The 21,972-nt window shown below is 38.5% G+C and overlaps 1 protein-coding gene across 1 annotated transcript in view; it reads right to left on the bottom strand.

Moving 5' to 3' along the window:
- CFAP54 (cilia and flagella associated protein 54) overlaps positions 1–21,972 on the bottom strand; it is a 378,083-nt gene that overhangs the window by 255,455 nt on the left and 100,656 nt on the right. The window contains exons 23-26 of the mRNA XM_058425781.1: positions 15,885–16,021; positions 13,150–13,297; positions 11,339–11,494; positions 7,029–7,151 (exon numbers count right to left, since the gene is read on the bottom strand). Of these exons, the coding sequence (XP_058281764.1) occupies positions 7,029–7,151; positions 11,339–11,494; positions 13,150–13,297; positions 15,885–16,021 (564 nt within the window). The remainder of the gene's footprint in view (positions 1–7,028; positions 7,152–11,338; positions 11,495–13,149; positions 13,298–15,884; positions 16,022–21,972) is intronic.

Here is a 21,972-nt window from a genome sequence, read left to right as displayed (position 1 = left end):
CCATCCCATTACTGGGTATATACCCAAAGGACTATAAATCATGCTGCGATAAAGACACATGCACACATATGTTTATTGCAGCACTATTCACAATAGCAAAGATTTGGAACCAACCCAAATGTCCAACAGTGATAGACTGGATTAAGAAAATGTGGCACATATACACCACGGAATACTATGGAGCCATAAAAAATGATGAGTTCATGTCCTTTGTAGGGACATAGATGAAACTGGAAAACATCATTCTCAGTAAACTATCGCAAGGACAAAAAATCAAACACCGCATGTTCTCACTCATAGGTGGGAATTAAACAATGAGAACTCATGGACACGGGAAGGGGAACATCACACTCCGGGGACTGTTGTGGGGTAGAGAGAGGGGGGAAGGACAGCATTAGGAGATATACCTAATGCTAAATGATGAGTTAATGGGTGCAGCAAACCAACATGGCACATGGATACATATGTAACAAACCTGCACATTGTGCACATGTACCCTAAAACCTAAAGTATAATAATAAAAAAATTATTAAATTCAACAATAAACAAATAACTTAAAAAAAAAAAAAGAAGTAGGCTTCAGAAGGTCAGTAATAACAAAATTCTCCAAGCTGAAGGAACACGTTCTAACCCACCGCAAGGAAGCTAAAAACCTTGAAAAAAGTCAGACGAATGGCTAACTACAATAAACAGTGTAGAGAAGTCCTTAAATGACCTGATGGAGCTGAAAACCATAGTACGAGAACTTCATGAAGCATAAACAAGCTTCAGTAGCCGATTCGATCAAGTAGAAGAAAGGATATCAGTGATTGAAAGTCCAAGTAATGAAATAAAGAGAGAAGACAAGATTAGAGAAAAAAGAATGAAAAGAAACAAACAAAGCCTCCAAGAAACATGGGACTATGTGAAAAGACCAAATCTACATTTGATTGGTGTACCTGAAAGTGATGGGGAGAATGGAACCAAGTTAGAAAACACTCTTCAGGATATTATCCAGGAGAACTTCCCCAACCTAGCAAGAGAGGCCAACATTCAAATTCAGGAAATAGAGAGAACACCACAAAGATACTCCTCTAGAAGAGCAACCCCAAGACACATACTTGTCAGATTCACCAAGGTTGAAATGAAGGAAAAAATGTTAAGAGCAGCCAGAAAGAAAGGTTGGGTTACCCACAAAGGGAAGCTCATCAGACTAACAGTGGATCTCTTGGCAGAAACCCTACAAGCCAGAAGAGAGTGGGGAACAATATTGAACATTCTTAAAGAAAAGAATTTTCAACCCAGAATTTCATATCCAGCCAAACTAAGCTTCATAAGTGAGAAGAAATAAAATCCTTTACAGACAAGCAAATGCTGAGAGATTTTGTCACCACCAGGCCTCCCTTACAAGAGCTCCTGAAGGAAGCACTAAACATGGAAAGGAACAACCGGTACCAGCCACTGCAAAAACATGCCAAATTGTAAAGACCATCGACACTATGAAGAAAGTACATCAATTAATGGGCAAAATAACCAGCTAGCATTATAATGACAGGATCAAATTCACACATAACAATATTAACCTTAAATGTAAATGGGCTAAGTGCCCCAATTAAAAGACACAGACTGGCAAATTGGATAAGGGGTCAAGACCCATCGGTGTGCTGTATTCAGGAGACCCATCTTACATGCAAAGACACACATAGTCTCAAAATAAAGGGATGGAGGAAGATCTACCAAGCAAACAGAAAGCAAAAAAAAAGCAGGGGTTGCAATCCTGGTCTCTGATAAAACTGACTTTAAACCAACAAAGATCAAAAGAGACAAAGAAGGCCATTAGATAATGGTAAAGGGATCAATTCAACAAAATGAGGTAACTATCCTAAATATATATGCACCCAATACAGGAGCACCCAGATTCATAAAGCAAGCTCTTAGAGACCTACAAAGAGACTTAGACTCCCACACAATAATGATGGCAGACTTTAACACCCCACTGTCAATATTAGACCGATCAATGAGACAGAAAATTAACAAGGGTATCAAGGACTTGAACTCATCTCTGGACCAAGGAGACCTAATAGACATCCACAGAACTCTCCACCCCAAATCAACAGAATATACATTCTTCTCAGCACCACATTGCACTTACTCTAAAATTGACCACATAATTGGAAGTAAAACACTCCTCAGCAAATGTAAAAGAACAGAAATCACAACAAACTGTCTCTGAGACCAGAGTGCAATCAAATTACAACTCAGGATTAAGAAACTCACTCAACCTACCTTCCTTCCTTCCTTCCTTCCTTCCCTCCCTCCCTCTCTTTCTTTCTTTTCTCTTTGGTGAGACGGTCTCCCTCTGTTGCCCAGGCTGGAGTGCGGCAGCATAATCTCGGCTTGGTGCAACCTCCCTGCCTTGGGCTCCCATGATTCTCCTGCCTTGGCCTCACGAGTGCCTGCGATTGCAGGCGCACACCACCACGCCAGGCTGGTTTTTATATTTTTGGTGCAGACGGGGTTTCGGCGTGTTGGCCAGGCTGGTCTCCAACTCCTGACCTCGAGTGATCTGCCCACCTCGGCCTCCCGAAGTGCTGGGATTACAGACAGAGTCTTGCTCACTCAATGCTCAATGTTGCCCAGGCTGGAGTGCAGTGGCGTGATCTCGGCTCGCTACAACCTCCACCTCCCAGCTGCCTGCCTTGGCCACCCAAAGTGCTAAGATTACAGCCTCTGCCCGGCCGCCACCCCGTCTAGGAAGTGAGGAGCGCCTCTGCCCCGCCGCCCCCTCTGGGATGTGAGGAGCGCCTCTGCCCGGCCGCCCATTGTCTGGAAAGTGAGGAGCGCCTCTGCCCGGCCGTCACCCCGTCTAGGAAGTGAGGAGCGCCTCTGCCCGGCCGCCCCATCTGGGAAGTGAGGAGTGCCTCTGCCCAACCGCCCCGTCTGGGAAGTGAGGAGCGCCTCTGCCCGGCCGCCCCCTCTGGGAAGTGAGGAGCGCCTCTGCCCGGCCGCCCATTGTCTGGGAAGTGAGGAGCGCCTCTGCCCAGCCGCCACCCCATCTGGGACGTGAGGACTGCCTCTGCCTGGCCACCCCGTCTGGGAGGTGAGGAGCGCCTCTGCCCGGCCGCCCCGTCTGGGAAGTGAGGAGCGCCTCTGCTCAGCCGCCCCGTCTGGGAAGTGAGGAGCGCCACTGCCTGGCTGCTGTGCAACCTTCCAAGTGTGAAGTGACAGCCTTCATTGTAGAATGAATGAAGACACTGGCACTGGATTATATAACACCTCAGCAGCTATCTCAAGTTGTTGATGGTAGAGGTATTGGAATTATAGAAGAAAGCAAACACAAAATTTGACTAAAGGCGATTTTGTGACTTTTTTCTATTGGCCCTGGCAAACCAAGGTTATTCTGGATGGAAATAGCCTTGAAAAGGTGATATGTATTTGAATGCATCTGATTTTTTTTCCCCGTATAATTCTTACTTTGTGCATTTGATATTCAGCTGTGTTTGTAATCACAGAAAAATAAAAGCATATATAAAAAAAAAAGAAACTCACTCAAAATTGCACAACTACATGGAAACTGAACAACCTGCTCCTGAATGACTGCTGGGTAAATAACAAAATGAAGGCAGAAATAAAGATCTTCTTTGAAACCAATGAGAACAAAGACAAAACATACCAGAATCTCTGGCACACATTTAAAGCAGTGTGTAGAGGGAAATTTATAGCACTAAATGCCCACAAGGGAAAGCATGAAAGATCTAAAATCGACACCCTAACATCACAATTAAAAGAACTAGAGAAGCAAGAGCAAACACATTCAAAAGCTAGCAGAAGGCAAGAGATAACTAAGATCAGAGCGGAACTGAAGGAGAAAGAGACACAAAAAGGCTTCAAAAAATCAATGAATCCAGGAGCTGGTTTTTTGAAAAGATCAACAAAATTGATAGACTGCTAGCAAGACTAATAAAGAAGAAAACAGAGAAGAATCAAGTAGACGCAATAAAAAATGATAAAGGGGGTATCACCACCAATCCCACAGAAATACAAACTACTGGCAGAGAATACTATAAACACCTCTATGCAAATAAACTAGAAAATCTAGAAGAAATGGATACATTGCTGGACACATACACCCTCCCAAGACTAAACAAGGAAGAAGTTGAATCTCTGAATACACCAATAACAGGCTCTGAAATTGAGGTAATAATTAATAGCATACCAACCAAAAAAAAGTCCAGGACCAGATGGATTCACAGCCAAATTCTACCAGAGGTACAAGGAGAAGCTGGCACCATTCCTTCTGAAACTATTCCAATCAACAGAAAAAGAGGGAATCCTCCCTAACTCATTTTATGAAGCCAACATCATCCTGATACCAAAGCCTAGCAGAGACACAACAAAAAAGAGAATTTCAGGCCATTATCCCTGATGAACATCGATGCAAAAATCCTCAATAAAATACTAGCAAACCAAATCCAGCAGCACATCAAAAAGCTTATCCACCACGATCAAGTGGGCTTCATCCCTGGGATGCAAGGCCGGTTCAACATACACAAATCAGTAAATGTAATCTATCACATAAACAGAACGAATGACAAAAACCACATGATTATCCCAATAGATGCAGAAAAGGCCTTTGACAAAATTCAACAACTTCTTGCTGAAAACTCTCAATAAACTAGATATTGATAAAACGTATCTCAAAATAATAAGAGCTATTTATGACAAACCCACAGCCAATATCATACTGAATGGGCAAAAACTGGAAGCATTCCCTTTGAAAACCGGCACAAGACAAGGATGCCCTCTCTCACCACTCCTATTCAACATAGTATTGGAAGTTCTGGCCAGGGCAATCAGGTAAGAGAAAGAAAGAAACGGTATTCAATTAGGAAAAGAGGAGGTCAAATTGTCTCTGTTTGCAGATGACATGATTGTATATTTAGAAAACCCCATCATCTCAGCCCAAAATTTCTTTAAGCTGATAAGCAACTTCAGCAACGTCTCAGAATACAAAATCAATGTGCAAAAATCACAAGCATTCCTATACACCGTTAATAGACAGAGAGTCAAATCATGAGTGAACTCCCATTTGCAATTGCTACAAAGAGAATAAAACCTAGGAATCCAAAGAACTACAACCCATTGCTCAACGAAATAAAAGAGGACACAAACAAATGGAAGAACATTCCATGCTCATGGATAGGAAGAATCAATATCATGAAAATGGCCATACTGCCCAAGGTAATTTATAGATTCAGTGCCATCCCCATCAAGCTACCAATGACTTTCTTCACAGAATTGGAAAAAAACTACTTTAAGTTTTATATGAAACCAAAAAAGAGCCCGCATAGCCAAGACAATCCTAAGCCAAAAGAACAAAGCTGGAGGCATCACTCTACCTGACTTCAAATTATACTACAAGGCTACAGTAACCAAAACAGCATGATACTGGTACGAAAACAGATACATAGGCCAATGGACTCAGAAATAACACCACACATCTACAACCATCTGATCTTTGACAAACCTGACAAAAATAAGTAGTGGGGAAAGGATTCCCTATTTAATAAATGGTGCTGGGAAAACTGGCTAGCCATATGTAGAAAGCTGAAACTGGATTCCTTCCTTACACCTTACACAAAAATTAACTCAAGATAGATTAAAGACTTAAATGTAAGACCTAAAACCATAAAAACCCTAGAAGAAAACCTGGCAATACCACTCAGGACATAGGCATAGGCAAAGACTTCATGACTAAAACACCAAAAGCAATGGCAACAAAAGCCAAAATTGACAAATGGGATCTAATTAAACTAAAGAACTTCTGCACAGCAAAAGAAACTACCATCAGAGTGAACAGGCAACCTACAGAATGGGAGAAAAATTTTGCAATCTATCCATCTGACAAAGGGCTAATATCTAGAATCTACAAAGAACTTAAACAAATTTACAAGAAAAAAACAAACAACCCCAAAAAGTGAGCAAAGGATATGAACAGACACTTCTCAAAAAAAGACATTTATGCAGCCAACAGACACATGAAAAAATGCTCATCATCACTGGCCATCAGAGAAATGCAAATCAAAACCACAATGAGATACCATCTCACACCAGTTAGAATGGCAATCATTAAAAAGTCCGGAAACAACAGATCCTGGAGAGGGTGTGGAGAAATGGAATGGTTTTACATTGTTGGTGGGAGTGTAAATTAGTTCAACCATTGTGGAAGACAGTATGGCGATTCCTCAAGGATCTAGAACTAGAAATACCATTTGACTCAGTGATCCCATTACTGGCTATATACCCTAAGGATTAGAAATCATTCTACTATAAAGACACATGCACACGTATGTTTATTGAGGCACTATTCACAACAGCAAAGACTTGGAACCAGCTTAAATGTCCATCAATAATAGACTGGATAAAGAAAATGTGGCATGTATACACCATGGAATACTATGCAGCCATAAAAAAAGGATGAGTTCATGTCCTTTGCAGGGACATGGATGAAGCTGGAAACCATCATTCTCAGCAAAATATCACAAAGACAGAAAACCAAACACCACATGGTCTCACTCATAAATGGGAGCTGAACAATGAGAACACATTGACACAGGAAGGGGAACATCACACATCTGGGCCTACTGCGGGGAGGGGGGCTGGGGGAGGGATAGTATTAGGAGAAATACCTAATGTAAATGACGAGTTGATGGGTGCAGCAAACCAACATGGCACATGTATACCTGTGTAACAAACATGCACGTTATGCACATGTATCCTAGAACTTAAAGTATAATAATAATAAAATATATATATATACTAATGCTATTTCAATAACATCAAGTTTTAGTTAGTGAAGCACCAGTTTCATCAAAAAGTTCAACAACAGATTGCTATTCTATAATGTTTAGCCTCTACACTTGCTTTTGATCTAAAAATGCTTTTGGGGTGCCATTTTTAAAAGTGTTCTTATTGTGATTAAAAGTAGACTTTCCAAATCACCATTGCTCCTAAATATTATAATACTAGATAAAGAATGAGATAAATACCTTTGTTATGTAGAAGATACAACAAGCTATCATGTGCTGTATACTTTCAAAGTTCGCAGTATGTTTCTTCGAGCAGACAATACTTGGTAGTCCTTGCAAAACCACTATACACTTTATCAGGATCTAAAAATTAGAATCGCAATGATTTTTGTTTTAAAATGTCATCCTTACTCATTTCATTATAAAATGTTCCATTCAAATCATGCAAGCTTTAAGACATAAAATTTTATTGTTATCAATAATTACTGATAAATTGTTTATTAGGTATAAAGGAAAGTACACTGAGATAAAGTTGATACGTTCAATTTTGAGATTAGTCCTTCACCTACAGCAACTTGAAAATTAGTGGAAAGAATAAAGTAAAAACACAAATGACTATAAAACAAAGCATATTTTGATAAGTAGCATAAAAGGTATAGTCAGAATGTGACGTGTATTTGAGAAACTATCACATCCATGTATAGAAGGACCTTGAAAAACCAGTTGGAAGCTTATATGGCATATTAAATATTACATAGTGATTCCAGGTACTTGTAATAATAGTTTCCTTTAAAATTAAAACCAAACATTCATATCTCAGGAAATCAATTAATATTGGCATTTACTTCCTATTGTCCTTGCTTCATATTATATGATCTTGAATTTGATCAAGAGCTAGATGAGTAAGTTTAGCTTTCCAAAAGTAGCGCAAGATTGTATCAATCATTCACCATTTAGATTAACCCAAAGGACAAATTAATATATGAATGTTGGTTCTTTGGGGGCACATTAATTGCTTCAAGCTCTCATTCTAACAATATTGTTACTATTGTTATAGTACACTCATCTCTAAGACTTTTTAAATTCCTCCCCACCCTGATCACCCTCTCCCATGCTACCATATCATATGCCTAAATCATGTGAACACCCTAGTAGTTTTGGAGTTTTCCCAAAGCTCATATAAATATAAATACATATATGTGTATAAAAATATGATGTACCTAGGAGGGTTGTTGTTTTACAAAATGAGATTTATAAATACTTTTCTGAAGTGTGTATTTTTTCCTTCAACCACATCTTTGGTTGTGAACACTTCTCACCAGACAAGGTTTTTGGACAACCATGTCTGGTGAGAAATGCTCTAAGTCTACAGGTCTAGCTCTAATTCATTGTTTGTTTCTAATGGCTGTATAATATTATTTGGTGTGGATCAGCCATTATTTACTCAGCCTTTTCCAGGACTTCATGGTGCTCATTTTCATGGTTGTACAAACTGGGGGTACTGTTACTTCTCTTTGTCACCAGCTTTTTTACCAACAACAAGAATGTCACAGTAAATACCCTTTTACATACTCAGTTGCCAACTATGATTAGCAATCAAGATGTCGGCTTTGAGATGATACCCAGTGAAGATGAGATACCATCCTCCAGAACACAGTATACATTCTAAACAAATGACAGTGTGTAGTACTGTGTCCCAGTAGGTTCCTCAGGTCCAGGAACCAAGAGGTGGAACTAGGAATGACATTATTTCAAATGGATTTTTTATTCTATAAGATAAATTACTAACAGAAGAATTGCTGTGTCAGATAAATGTATTTTTAATTTTATTAAAATTTTATTCTATAGGATAAATCACTAGCAGAGGGACTACCATGTCAGGTATATTTGTTTTTAATCTTCCTTAAAATTAGATTTAATTTAATTTAAATTAAAATTACTTTACCAAAATTCAAATGCTTGTAACAATTCACATTTCCCCCATGTATGAATGAGAATGCAATTGTCCCACATCTTCACCAGCAAATCTTTTCAATCCTGCCAGTGATATTACATTGTTAATTTAATGGGAATTTCTATGACTATTTAGAATTTCAGCATCTTTTCATATGTTTCTCACTCACTTGGATTTGCTCTCCTGTGAACTGCTTATTCATATCCTGTGCCTATTTTTCTATTAGGTTATTGTCAGTTTGTAAGACTTTTTGTTACACATGTGTATACTTGCCCTTTGACACATTTGGAGATGTTTTTTTTTCCAAATCTATAAATGTTCTTCTATCTTTGTTATAGTCCTTTTTGTTACACATAGGTTCTTTGTTGCTGTTAGAAGTTCAGTCTTGGTTAGAAATGTTTCCCCTCAAACCCTGGACTGCACATGTCATCTCCTGGGAAATTTTTTCCGAAAGTTTTTGCTTTATTTTACACTTAAGTCTTTGATAAATCTGGACTTTTTGTATATGGTACAAATAGGGGTCAAACTCTATTTTCTCTCAGATGAATATCCAGGCATTTTACCACCATTTAGTAAAAATGTCCATTCTCTTCCCACTGAATGGGAATGCCAACTCTGTCATATATTACGTTCTCATATATATTGAGGCCTATTTCTGGAAACTACCCTCTGGTCTACTGATCTTTTCCAATTCCAAACAATACAATTCAATTAGAGACTTCTTTCCTAAGACTTCCCATAGCTATAATCCATTCTCTAGCCAAAGGTATCCTGAATCAGTGGGATTCTAGAAAGTAACAGTGGACTACCGTAAACTCAGCCAATTGAGCGGCTGCTGTTCCCAATGTGGTATCTTTGCTAAGCTAACACATATTAAAAGGTATGCATTGATATAGCTAATGTTTTCTTTTCTATCCTAGTTCCCATTAACACTGGACAGATAAAAGTATGCATTTCAAGTCTTGTTCCAAGACAACGAATATTCTTATAACTTCTGACATAATTTTATATGAAAGGATATGAACTTTCTGGACATTCCTCAAAACAAAACATTGGGCCACTATATCAATGACATCATGTTACTCAGACTTAATGATCAAGAAATGTCAAGTACATTGAAGACCTTGATAAACACCTTCCAATGGGTAGAAACAGACTCAGTGAAGATTCAGAGGGCTGCCACATTAAATATCTGGGGGAGGCTGGGATACCCCCTCCAAAGTAGGTCTGACATCTGGCATCTCTCACCTTTAAAAAGAAAGACCATGCCAGGTCGGCACCTTTGGGTTTTGGATGAACCATACTCCACACTTGAGAAAACTGCTCCATCTATTTATAACTGACCCAGAAGGCTGTCAACTATGAGTCTAGATTTTAGACTCTGGAGGCAGATCTCCAGCAGCTGTAGGGAATGTAGGAGAAGGAGACACACCTATGCTCCATAGAGCCCCTCCAAGGTGAATCTTTTTTAAGTTACTCAAACTGTCTAGTTAGTCTTCTCGATCATGTACTAAAAATTTTTGGACTTTGTGTGAGTTCACTCACATCTTCTAGGATGACAAAAAATGTGTCTGTGATGATCATAATGCTGACGATGACAGTGACAATGATGGCGATAACTTTCTGCAAGATTCAGCAGCAAAATCTTACATCTCTCATTACTTCCCTGTGGTAAGAATTCTAAGATGGTCCCCAAGATTCTTCCCCCTGGTGCACACACCCTGTATGATTCCTTCCCCTTGAGTGTGGGTGGGGCTCCTGAATGTGATAAGCTCATCAGTCTCATGATTACATTACCCTAGCTAGGTAATGTAATCTCCAACAGCCTTGAAAAGGCAAAGGGCCATGATGTGGAAAAGCCATGTGGCAAGGAATTAGTAGTAGGCCTTTAGGAGCTAAGGACCTCCTATGTAAAACCTCAAGGAAATGAATTCTGTCAATAACAATGAACTCAGAAAAGGACCTCAAGCCTCAGACGAAATCACAGCCCTGGCCAAGACTTTGATTTCAACTTCCTAAGACCCTAAACAGAAGACCCAGCTAACCCATATTCAACCTCTTAACCCATAGAAACTATGAGAATGTAAATGAGTGTCCTTTCAAGCCACTAAATCCACGGTGATATGTTAAGAAACATGAAAAACTATATAATCCCTTCAGCCAGGTCTCAGCTACCCTTTTTCCATAAATCCTAACTCCTCCATCACCAAGATACCAGGTATTTTGTCTTGGGTCTTCCACCATGTTTTTCTCCAGATGATGGATTTAACAATATGCCTTGAATAAACGTTGTTTCTGACACTACAAGAACATAAAAATTAAAATAATTTTAAAACTCTAGAAAGGTAAATTGCCAATATTTAAATATGGATAGGAACAGGGATGAATATTTTCAGAGAAACCTGTTTTATGTCCTTATCTATATGTACCCAAACATATAATTTATTAAACTACTTTTCAGTTAACTCCTAAAATTTCATAATACTGATTCCTGACCTATTTGCCCTTTATAAGAGATACGTGGCTTTTCTTTTCTAAAATGAATTAAGTTGCCTTTATAAAGATTCCCTTCTCTTGGGGAGAGGAATACCCTTACCTGTACAACAGGTACCAAAACAATATTGTGATAGATTATGGGAGCAAGAAGGCCATAACATTGAGTCACAGCTTGAAGGGCATAGTTAGAATCATTTAGGAAGTTGCTAAGTTCCAATGCCACTAATACTCTCTCACATTCAATCAGTCTGGCAATCTGTAAAGAAACAGGCATTGTTACTCAGATTCAACATAAGTGCTTAGCGTACGTCTCTCTACAGAGAAGAATGGGTAGAAAATGTGATCCTTCTGGCTAAAAACAACATGAGTGTTTGTATTTTAAAAAATCTAAATTCAGAAACAACTCTAACTCTCCAATAATGCTACCTATAGATAGCACGATCTTAGAATTAAACTTCAAAATTTTTCATAAAACAACACAAGTACCATAACAGAAACCAGTTTTTTTAATCAATAAGCTAAAAACTTGGCTATATTTTTATGTTTAAAAAAGCTAGTTTTCAAAAATATAAATTATATTAACAATTAAAATAGATAACATCTCTATAATATTGCCCCCATTTGATTAACAGGTTCTCATTTCCTTTTTTGATTTGAAAGAAAATGGTAAATTTTCAGTAAACCAAGCTAACCTGCTATTATGCTTCTGCTAATTATATTTCTGCCACTTAAATTTAAATGATAGTAAAATGTAAAGTTAAGGTTTTGAGAGTAAATGCCACTTAAAAAGTAGTAATCCTTTCTTACTCCTCTTTTTCCTTTCCTGGGGAAAGATTTCATTATTTTTCTAGATATATATATTCAAGATTATGTATAAAGAAACTGTCTGAGTGGTAACCAGAAATTTCCATATAGTCAGTTTTTACTAAAATGGTAGTCTACCATTCTGGAATTCATTGAAGTACTTGAAAATTGTCTTTGTTTTCAGATTGAATATGCTGAAAGAAGAAACTGAAGGCAATTTAGTAGGAACAGGTTGAGATGGTTGTGAGTACTTGGGCTCTACAGGACAGTGAACTTGTCTTGGGCAAAGAATCATTTTTTTCACTTTTATATCCCCAGAAACTGGCATAGTCCCATGTAACAATGTCTTGGTTAATTAATTAATTAATTAGTTAATGGATGGGTAGGAAATAGCAACTGTAAAAAACATAGACAGCTAAAGCCTCCATACCTAAAGAAGGAAAGAGAGAAAGAAAAGTGAACTTCGAGCAGGAATGAAAAAAAAAATAATGTAGGATCATTACTAAATGCAAGAGCATTATAGAGTTGCAGATGTACATACAGCAATGTTCATAACCACACTAAGAACCTATCAATAGGAGACAGGTTACATTCCTGCCTCCATGAAGACAACATTATAATTGAAAAAAATGTGACAGATTGATATATACCAGCATGAAAATATGTGCAAGATATATTATAAAAGTGTTAAAAAGGCAAGCTGCAGAACAAGTAGATCATAATCCCATTTTCATAAATAATAATAACAGATTTGTCTAGGCATACGTTCTTAAATTAGAGAAATTATATGAAAGCAAAATTGTTGTATTCTTAGAGGTAATAAGATTACAATGGGTTTCACTTTATACATTATATATTTTCGAATGTCTGAAATATATAATACTTTTATACACGGGGGAAAAGAGATAAATTGAAAAGAAGAGAAAAAAACATGAACTCGGGCCCGTGAAACTTACATGAACTATCACATAAAGTCGCATAATCATACAATGTCCTTTCAGTCCATTCACCAGACAAGCTATGCAATCACTCAAAAAACATGACCTTAAAACATCAAGAAAAAAAATAGTGAATCTGACATGTTTTCAGTCACTTTAATTCACTTACTTGTTGAGATGGGAAAATCTCATTGCCTTTAATATTATCACAGAAAAGATTTTCTTCTTTAATTTTGATGTCACTTGTTACAAAAATATTTCTAAGAAAAAGGTACAAGAGGATTGAAGAAGTCTCTGCCAAAATATCTGAATGTAATCTGCAATATGAAGTAAATGGCAGGTATAAATATAAATTGATTTAGCAGGTCAACTGGTCTTTTTACATTGATTTGTTCTCAGTATCTACGCAAAGATCCCAAAAAAGCAACAAAAATATTTAGAATAGCTATTCTTGCACAGACAAGTTCACAACTAAGAAAATTAAACTACTGAAATACTATGTCACAGATACACAAAATTAATTAGTGGCAATTTTTGGGGTTATAATACATAAAGTTATTTTTTATCAAGATAACAAAATCACTATAGATTTTCAGAATCTAGATGTCACTGTCCAATTTTTCTATCTCTGTGACAATGATCACTTACTGATTTTGCTCACTCATTCTTTCTTTCATTCACTCTAACAACTGCTGAATGCCTACTATGTACAAGACACTGTTCTAGACCCTCGGGTATAAAGATGAATCAAATGGGATCTTTAGCCACAAGGAGCTGGGCTTCAGTACAAATTCATGTTTGATTACATCAACCGAGTCATTACTGCATCTCAACAACACTTCCATTTATCCCTGATGTCTCCTTGTTCACATTCCCCACAAAAAAATATTTCTAAATCCTTTGTTCTTTCCACCCCATGAGCTCTTATGTCCTCCAGGCTCGACCACCTTAGTGTTATCATCACCTACATTTTCTTCTTCAGTCTCTCCCTCTCTACTGGCTGCCTTCTCTCCACACTCCACAATTCTTTCCTTCAGCCTGCCTCCCCACTAAGCTTCTGCCTGCTCTCCTCCTCTTTACCACCGAACTTCACATGAGTGGTCTTTGCTTGTTAGGATTTTTCATTTTCTTTTTTTTTCCTTAGCCAATTGCAAAATTCCTGGCCTATCATGCTACAAAAGTGGCTGTCTTGAATTCACCAATGGCCTCCTAATTGCCAACTCTTCTTCATTTGTGTTCTACTCAACCCTCTCTGTGGCATTTTATTGAGCAGCTGCTCTGCCTGACCTGGCACTGATATTTAATATCGCTGGCCAGTCTCTGGTGATACTTTCACTTTCCCAGCAATGCACTTTCTTGGACTTTCATTTCTTGACAGCTTCTTTTCAATATCCTTCCTTGGTTCCATCTCCTACTTCTGCTCCCTAAATGTTAAGCAATGCCTAGGGTTCAATTCCGGCCTTCTGTCTTTTCTGTTAAACAGTCGTTTCCTGGGAGGTATCATTCATTTTCAAGATTTTGATGATGAACTCAATGGACAATTTCTAAATATATATCTCTAGCCTTGATGCTCTCCTGAGTGTCAGCACTAGATAAATAAACCTACTGGCATCTCATATTCACAAAGGCATCCTGCTGGAAAACCAAATTCAAAATATTCTCAATCAAATTAATTATCTTCCTCCAAGAACTTGTTCTACCTCTCATATCCCCTTAGTAGATGTCACAGACTTCCCAGTCAGTTAACACTAGAAATCCCAGTCACTTTCCACTCCTTTCTCTCTTATCCCCACAAGTCACATAATATCTAAGTCCTGTCTCTTCCTCCTCTAAAATGCCTCTGAAACCCATCCCCCCATAGCGTATAGCATCCTCGTACATAGAAAATGCTAAGTCTGCATTTGTTTAATTGAATGGAATTATCAAAGCCTTGCCTGAACCAATATTTGCATATTTAAGCTCATTATTTTTGATTGAGGAATGAAGGGTTTTGTCTCCTTATTTTAAAACTTTCAGGCATTAACAGCCAGGTGAGGGAGATTCTTGTTGCTTTTGAATTTGTTATTGAGACTGCCTGAAATTACAGTAATGCTCATTTCTGAGCCTGCTTCAAACCTTAGTTCTTTTAAGGAAAACGGCAGTAAAGACAAAGGATAGTAATTTTATATGGCTTCTACTGGCGTATTTGCACTTGCCAATGGTGTAATCCTGGGAGCCTCTTCTAGCAAGGGAAAAGCCTTCTTACCCTAACAGTCAACCTGTCAGACCATAACCTTAACCCCAATTTGACCTTTTTCTGGTACAAAAGTTCCCAATGCATATTTGTGTTTTATGACATAACTGATATTACTTTGGTTTGTAGTTGGTATTTTTACTTCATAACCTTCAACCTTACGCCTCCAGTGTTTTTGCTGACTCTAGAAAGAAAGTTTCTCGGCCAGGCATGGTGGCTTATGTCTGTAATCTCGGCACTTTGGGAGGCTAAGCTGGGCGGATCACTTGAGGCCAGGAGTTTGAGACCAGCTGGCCAACATCTCTACTAAAAATACAAAAATTAGCAGGGCGTGGTGGTACCCACCTGTAATCCCAGCTACTCGGGAGGCTGAGGCATGAGAATCGCCTCAGCCCAGGAGGCAGAGGTTGCAGTGAGCCAAGATCATGCCACTGCACTCCAGCCTGGGTGACAGAGTGAGTGAGTATTAAAAAAAAAAAAAAAAAAAGAAAGAAAGAAAGTTTCTAACAAGCACATGAGACCTTGCAATGTATACTCTTATTACAATAGTTACTAGAAATCATTTTATATGGACTATCTGAACATGACATTAAAAATAATTCCAGGCTTCACATCCAGCATCTATATTTTCAATAAGCAAATTAATATTTTAGAAGAATATTTCTAATTACCTTCTCTGTGTAATAGTAACTATATTGCTTAAACAAATAACAGATTGTTCATCCTGAAGTGGCGAAGCAACAAAATAATCCCAAACTGGTGAGAAAACTTTCTTAGCCAATTCATAGTTACCAACTTGATAGGCAACCTATAACAAAAAGCACATATTTATGTAATAGTTTTATTTGTGAATGACTGTTTTAAACAATAATTCTTAAAATATACAATATATGACAGCATTTTATAAGGTGTTATCACACACTCATTTCAGATACAGTTATTCACATTTGCTGTTCTGTTCTATAGTGCCATAGTCAGGTAATGGCCACTGGCAAGGGAGGCAGATACATTTTTGAAATCTCTTTTATTTCTAAATTGCATGGAAATTTGAAACTCTGTAAGGATGTTTCAAATCCTCATAAGCAAAACAAAGATCGCATCTGAGCCAAATTAATTTCATTTCCATCTATCTCAGCAGTGCACTCCATTTATTATAGATACTGCTATAATGAACAATCTGTTCCAAGAGAAACAATCAGATTTCCCAAACCCAATATATGAAAAATACTTTATTCTTTTCTGGTTCTGACTGACACTTTCAGAGCTTTTGTGCAACAAAAAGTTCACGAGCTGAAAAGAGTATAGAATAAAACAGAGAAGCTTTCCAAGAAGACATTATATGCTTTAAGTTTAACAAATTTAACATTAGGCAAAATAAATAATTTCAGTGGTGAAGCCTAGAAGCTCAAAAGAAAAAAACTGACTTACCTATTTTTTATTGTAGAATATATTTCTTTAAAGACGTTCCTAAAAAGCACTCCATTTAAATATGTAAGTAACAATATAAAATCTCACCAAATGAGTTCTACACTGCTGCAAATCCTTTATGAAAACAGCTAAGGTATAAAGTATAAATGCATTCATGGAATGAAGTAAGTGAATGACAAGTTACTAGAATATTCTCCACTTCAGGGAATAACTTAGAGGGCCAGAACTTTTCAAATCTGCCAGTGAATACTCATGATCTCCAACCAGTAAGCTTTTATGAAGTTTCTAGTCTGTGTTAGGCACTGTAGAGATAGACTCTTCAAAGTTTAGATAGAGATGGTATCAGACTCTATGAAACTGGAATTAGGTTAAAGGCATAAAACCCATAACATCACAGAAAAACTACAAAGAATAACATAATAATTGCAGAGGCTTTGGAAAAGGAGACAAGATTTCAAGGAAAAGGCAGGGCTTGAGTTGAACCCTAAGGCAGAGATAAGATTCAGATCGGCACAGTTAAAACAGAATCTCCAAAAGGTCTAGTAATGGAAATGACTTTAAATACATTTAGGAGAGACTGGAGAGGCAGGTCAGAGTTTGAAAAAAGAAAAAAAAGTAGATATTTCATCCCTGCAAGGTCTGAGATGAAAAAAAAATGAAAAGAAACAAGTGGGTAATAAGATTGGACAAGTTCAAGTGAGACATGATTTCAGAAGACCTTGAAAATCAGATGGAAGAATTTAAAGGTGTCAAGTACTGGACTAAGCACTTCATGTGCATTGCTGTATTTATTCTTCATCAAAGTTCTACGAAGTGAGCTCTATTGCCATCCCTATTTGTGAATGAGGAAACCAGAACACTGAAAAGTAGAATAATTTTACAGAGCCTGACAGTCAGTAAAAATAGTGAAGCCAAGTCTTAGAGTGGTAAATGAGTCGCTTTTCTGGGCTACATTAATCAAATGACTCAGCTGTACTAAGTGGTCACTGAAATATAAATATATATAATTAAAATATAAAATTATTAAGGTTTATCATGGAAAGCAATAACAGATGATGTGTAAGAGGGTTGGTGAAACTATAATTAACTGTTCTTTTCTTGTAAAATGTATCCTTTTTAAAATAATGTTCTTTGTTCCATCAGTTAACATTGCAAAACAAGAAAAGATACCGTGATTAAAATTAAGGTTTATAAAATCATGAGGTTTTGTGAGGTTTCTTTAACAGAGGAGTGCCATGATATAAGCATGTTAAAAAATGGTTAACCTGGTTCTGGTAGTGATGTGCAGAACAGATTTTAGAGGGGCTGAATTAAAATGAGAAAGAAGCACTAGAAGACTAAGGAAATAATTAAGTACAGTAGATACCTCCTCTTTGATGCCTGACCTTCGCTTGGCTTCCAGAACTCCACTCTTGGTTTTCCTTTTACTTCTTTTCCTCGACCTCTTTATATTGGTATGCCCCAGGGCTCACTCTGTGAACTGCTCCTCTTTTCTGTCTACCCTCATTTCTTGTTGATACCACCTAGTCCTATAGTTTTATCACTCTCAAATCCCTCTCCTGCCTAGACCCCTTCCCCAAACTCCAGATTCATACATCTAACTGACTACTCAACAATTCTCTCCATATACACTAAACATCTTACCTCAACATGCCTGGAACTGAACTGATCTCCCACTCCCCCGAACCTCCACCACCTACACCCTTCCGCAACTCAGCTGATGTCAACTCTGTTCTTTCAATTGGTCAGCGAATACCTTAGGGTTATCTTTTATTTTTCTCTTTATGGACTCTTGTTAGCTCCTCCTTCAAAACATGTCCAAACAATGACTACTTCTCACCACATCAGCTACTACCACACTGGCCAAGCCACCTTCACCTCTCACTGGGTTACAGCAGTGGATGGTGCTGCCACTCTACCCCCTTATGTTCTATTTCCAATGTAGCAGCCAGGGTAAACCTTTAAAAACAGGAGTCACATTACATCATACCACTACTCCAAACTGTCCAATCGCTATCCACTTCACTCAAGTCAAAAGCCAAAGTCCCTGCAATGCCCTGGAAGTCTTTTCATGATCTGCTCCCCATCTACCCACTCACCTCTTAGCTCTTTGACCTGTCCTTTTACTCTCCAAGGGTCCCTCTGCTCCAGCCACACAAGCCTCCTGCTGTTTATCAAGCGTACCACGTACATTTCTGAAAACCTCAGGGCTGTTGCTCTAGCTGTTCCTTCTGTAAATGCTCTTCCCCCCAGAGAGCCATTCCCTCATCTCCTTCAAGTCTCTACACTTAAATCTCACCTTCCTTGATCACCCTATTTAATATTGTAATCTACCTTCCATTCCCCCACTTCACATTTCCAATTCGTTTTACACACTCACTTGGTTTTTCCATAGCATTCATTATCTTCTGAAATACTAGATAATTTACCTGTTTACTGTGGTCATTCATTGTTTCTTACCTATCTCCCACCATGGCATTCTGTTCACGTTGCTTAGAATAGCAGTTCTCAAAGTATGGTCCCTGGGCCTCAGCATCACCCAGGAACTTGTTAGAAATGCAAATTCCCAGACCCAAACTCAGGCCTCGTGAATCATAAACTCTGGCAGTGGGACCCAGCAATCTGCTTAACCAGTACTCCAAGTCATTCCTATGTGCACTCAAGTTTTAGAGTCACTAACCTGAGGCAATGCCTGGCACAGAGTAAGCACTCAAATAATGTGTTGAATTAATTTAAAAATCCTCTTTTCCTGATAATATCCCTCTAACCACAGAGAAGGACACCCAGCAGTTGTACTAGACTATAACAGGGTTGTCAGAGACTCCCCTGCAAAGCAAGATGGGCCCCCATCCAAAGTTTGGTTCTGATGTTAAGACTGATGACACTCCATACAGCAGGAAAATTTGAGAGAAAGTATATTACTTACACAAGGGACTTCTTGGGAAATCTTAGGCACATGACTGTCTGGGCTGGCTTGGGCAAAGCAGAGGGAGAAAGCAGAGGGAGAAGGCCCAAAGGGAAGGTTGGGCCTTCATAGGAGTTGAGAGATAAGACTGGGGAAAGTCCATGCTGGCTGGAAGGTTTAAATTTCCTGCTGCCACAAAATAAGGAGGAGAGCTCATAGGCCTTCTTATCATCCTGCCCAGATGTGGGGCCAAAGGCAAAAAAGAAGGGTGAGGTTTAAAAACAAGTCGCAGCTGGGCGCTGTGGCTCATGCTTGTAATCCCAGCATTTTGGGAAGCCAATGTGGGCAGATCACCTGAGGTCAGGAGTTCGTGACCAGTCTTAGGTCTGTGAAGTGGGGGAATGGAAGGTAGATTACAATATTAAATAGGGTGATCAAGGAAGGTGAGATTTAAGCCGAGACTTGAAGGAGATGAGGGAATGGCTCTCTGGGGGAAGAGCATTTGCAGAAGGAACAGCTAGAGTAAAAGCCTTGACATTTTCAAACAACATGATGAAATCCTATCTCTTCTAAAAATACAAAAATTAGCCAGGTGTGGTGGCACATGCCTGTAATCCCAGCTACACAGGAGGCTGAGGCAGGAGAATGGCTTGAATGCGGGAGGCGGAGGTTGCAGTAAGCTGAGATCGCACCACTGCACTCCAGCCTGGACAACAGAGTGAGACTCCATCTCAAAGAAAAATAAATAAATAATAAAAACAAGTCAATAAAAAATAAAAACAAGTCACAAGTCCATTGTCAAACAACAAAAATGAGATCAGCGGCATTCTAGCCTGGGCAACAGAGTAAGACCATTTCAAAAAAAAAGAGAGAGAGAGTGAGATCAGACTCTTTATTATACTGGGTGGGCCAATCACATTATCTTTCCCAGGAATTTGGAGCCACAATTAGAGGCCAGTCAGCTGCTCTCCGTTTATAGCTTAAATTGAGGGATATATAAAAACTCAGGAACTGCCACCTTTCCTCCAAAGATGGAAAAGTAATGAAAGCTAATGTTTAGAGAAAAATACAAGAAAGCAGACACACAGGGTGAACCAGAAATATGAGACCTAGAGCTGCCTGGACTCTGCTGCATTCCCAGGGCCTAGCTGCATTACCCCAAGCTGAGCTGGTTCCATGACTTGTAATCAGAGTTTTAACTGAAACCATAAGTCAGAATTCTCTAAACAAGTATTACTGTCATCATAATGAGATTGATAAAAAAAAAAAAACATATTTCAAAGGATGAAGTGATGACATCTAGCATATAACCTGGCACAAGATAAACATTGACTAAATGATTCATCCATAAATAGATGAGTGGAAAGAGTGGTAATCTTCAGTTAGAGGATGAGAGGGAAAAGAAGAGTTAAAACTCTTTTTGTTATTGTTGTTGTTTTTAAGACAGGGTCTCACTCTGTCACTCAGGCTGAAATGCAGTGGCATAATCTTGGCTCACTGCAATCTCCACCTCCTGGGCCCAAGCAATCCTCCCACCTCAGCCTCCTAAGTAGCTGGGATTACAGGTGAGTGCCACCACATCTGGCTAATTTTTGTATTTTTAATAGAGACAGGGTTTCACCATGTTGCCCAGGCTGGTCTTGAACTCCTGACCTCAAGCAATCTGCCTCCCTCAGCCTCCTGAAGTGCTGGGATTACAGGCGTGAGCCACCACACTGGGCCTATTTTTTTTTATTTGAATAAAAAATAAAATAGACAAAAGACAAACCATTATTAATAAAAGGGGTTTTGATTAATAATGGATTTTAATGAATTCACATATGAAGTGGGAGTCGTGTGAACTTCATTTCCCCTTCACCTGCCACCATCGTGATTGCTGACAAAGCATTCATGTTCCAACATCAAACTCTACTGCCATACAGATCATGAAGACCTGCTGATTAACACCAACACAGGAAGAGAATAAAAAGAAAATTGATAGAGGAAGAGGCAAAGACAGTGAAAGGGAAGGAAGACAGTTAAAGAGAAGAGGAGCTCTCTAAGGAGCAGAGGGTCACTTAATAGATTGGAGAGATGCAGGCTCTAGAAGACTTGGCACATGTTAGGTGTCCAATATGTGACTTCCTGGAACCTGGACAGAGCAGTCGAAAGGCATGAGCTGGTCCAAGTGTCAGGCTTGACATCTGCTACCTGAGCAACCTTGGGTACATTTCTTAATCTCCCTGAGACACCCTTTTAGGGATACAGTGGGTTTGGCAGAGGAAGGATTAAATTAATCTGTTCCCTCAACTATAAAAGAAAAGTAATCATACCACCCCATGGAGTTATTATAATAAGTAAATTTTATTTATTAGTAAAATAAATTTTAAATGCCTGGTACACAGTAGTTCTTAAATAAATGATATTCCTCCTTTTCTTATCTCAGT

The sequence above is a fragment of the Hylobates moloch genome, unplaced genomic scaffold, assembly GCF_009828535.3.
Source record: "Hylobates moloch isolate HMO894 unplaced genomic scaffold, HMol_V3 SCAFFOLD_12, whole genome shotgun sequence".
Classification (NCBI taxonomy): Eukaryota; Metazoa; Chordata; class Mammalia; order Primates; family Hylobatidae; genus Hylobates; species Hylobates moloch.
This window is presented reverse-complemented; position numbering and strand designations above follow the sequence as displayed.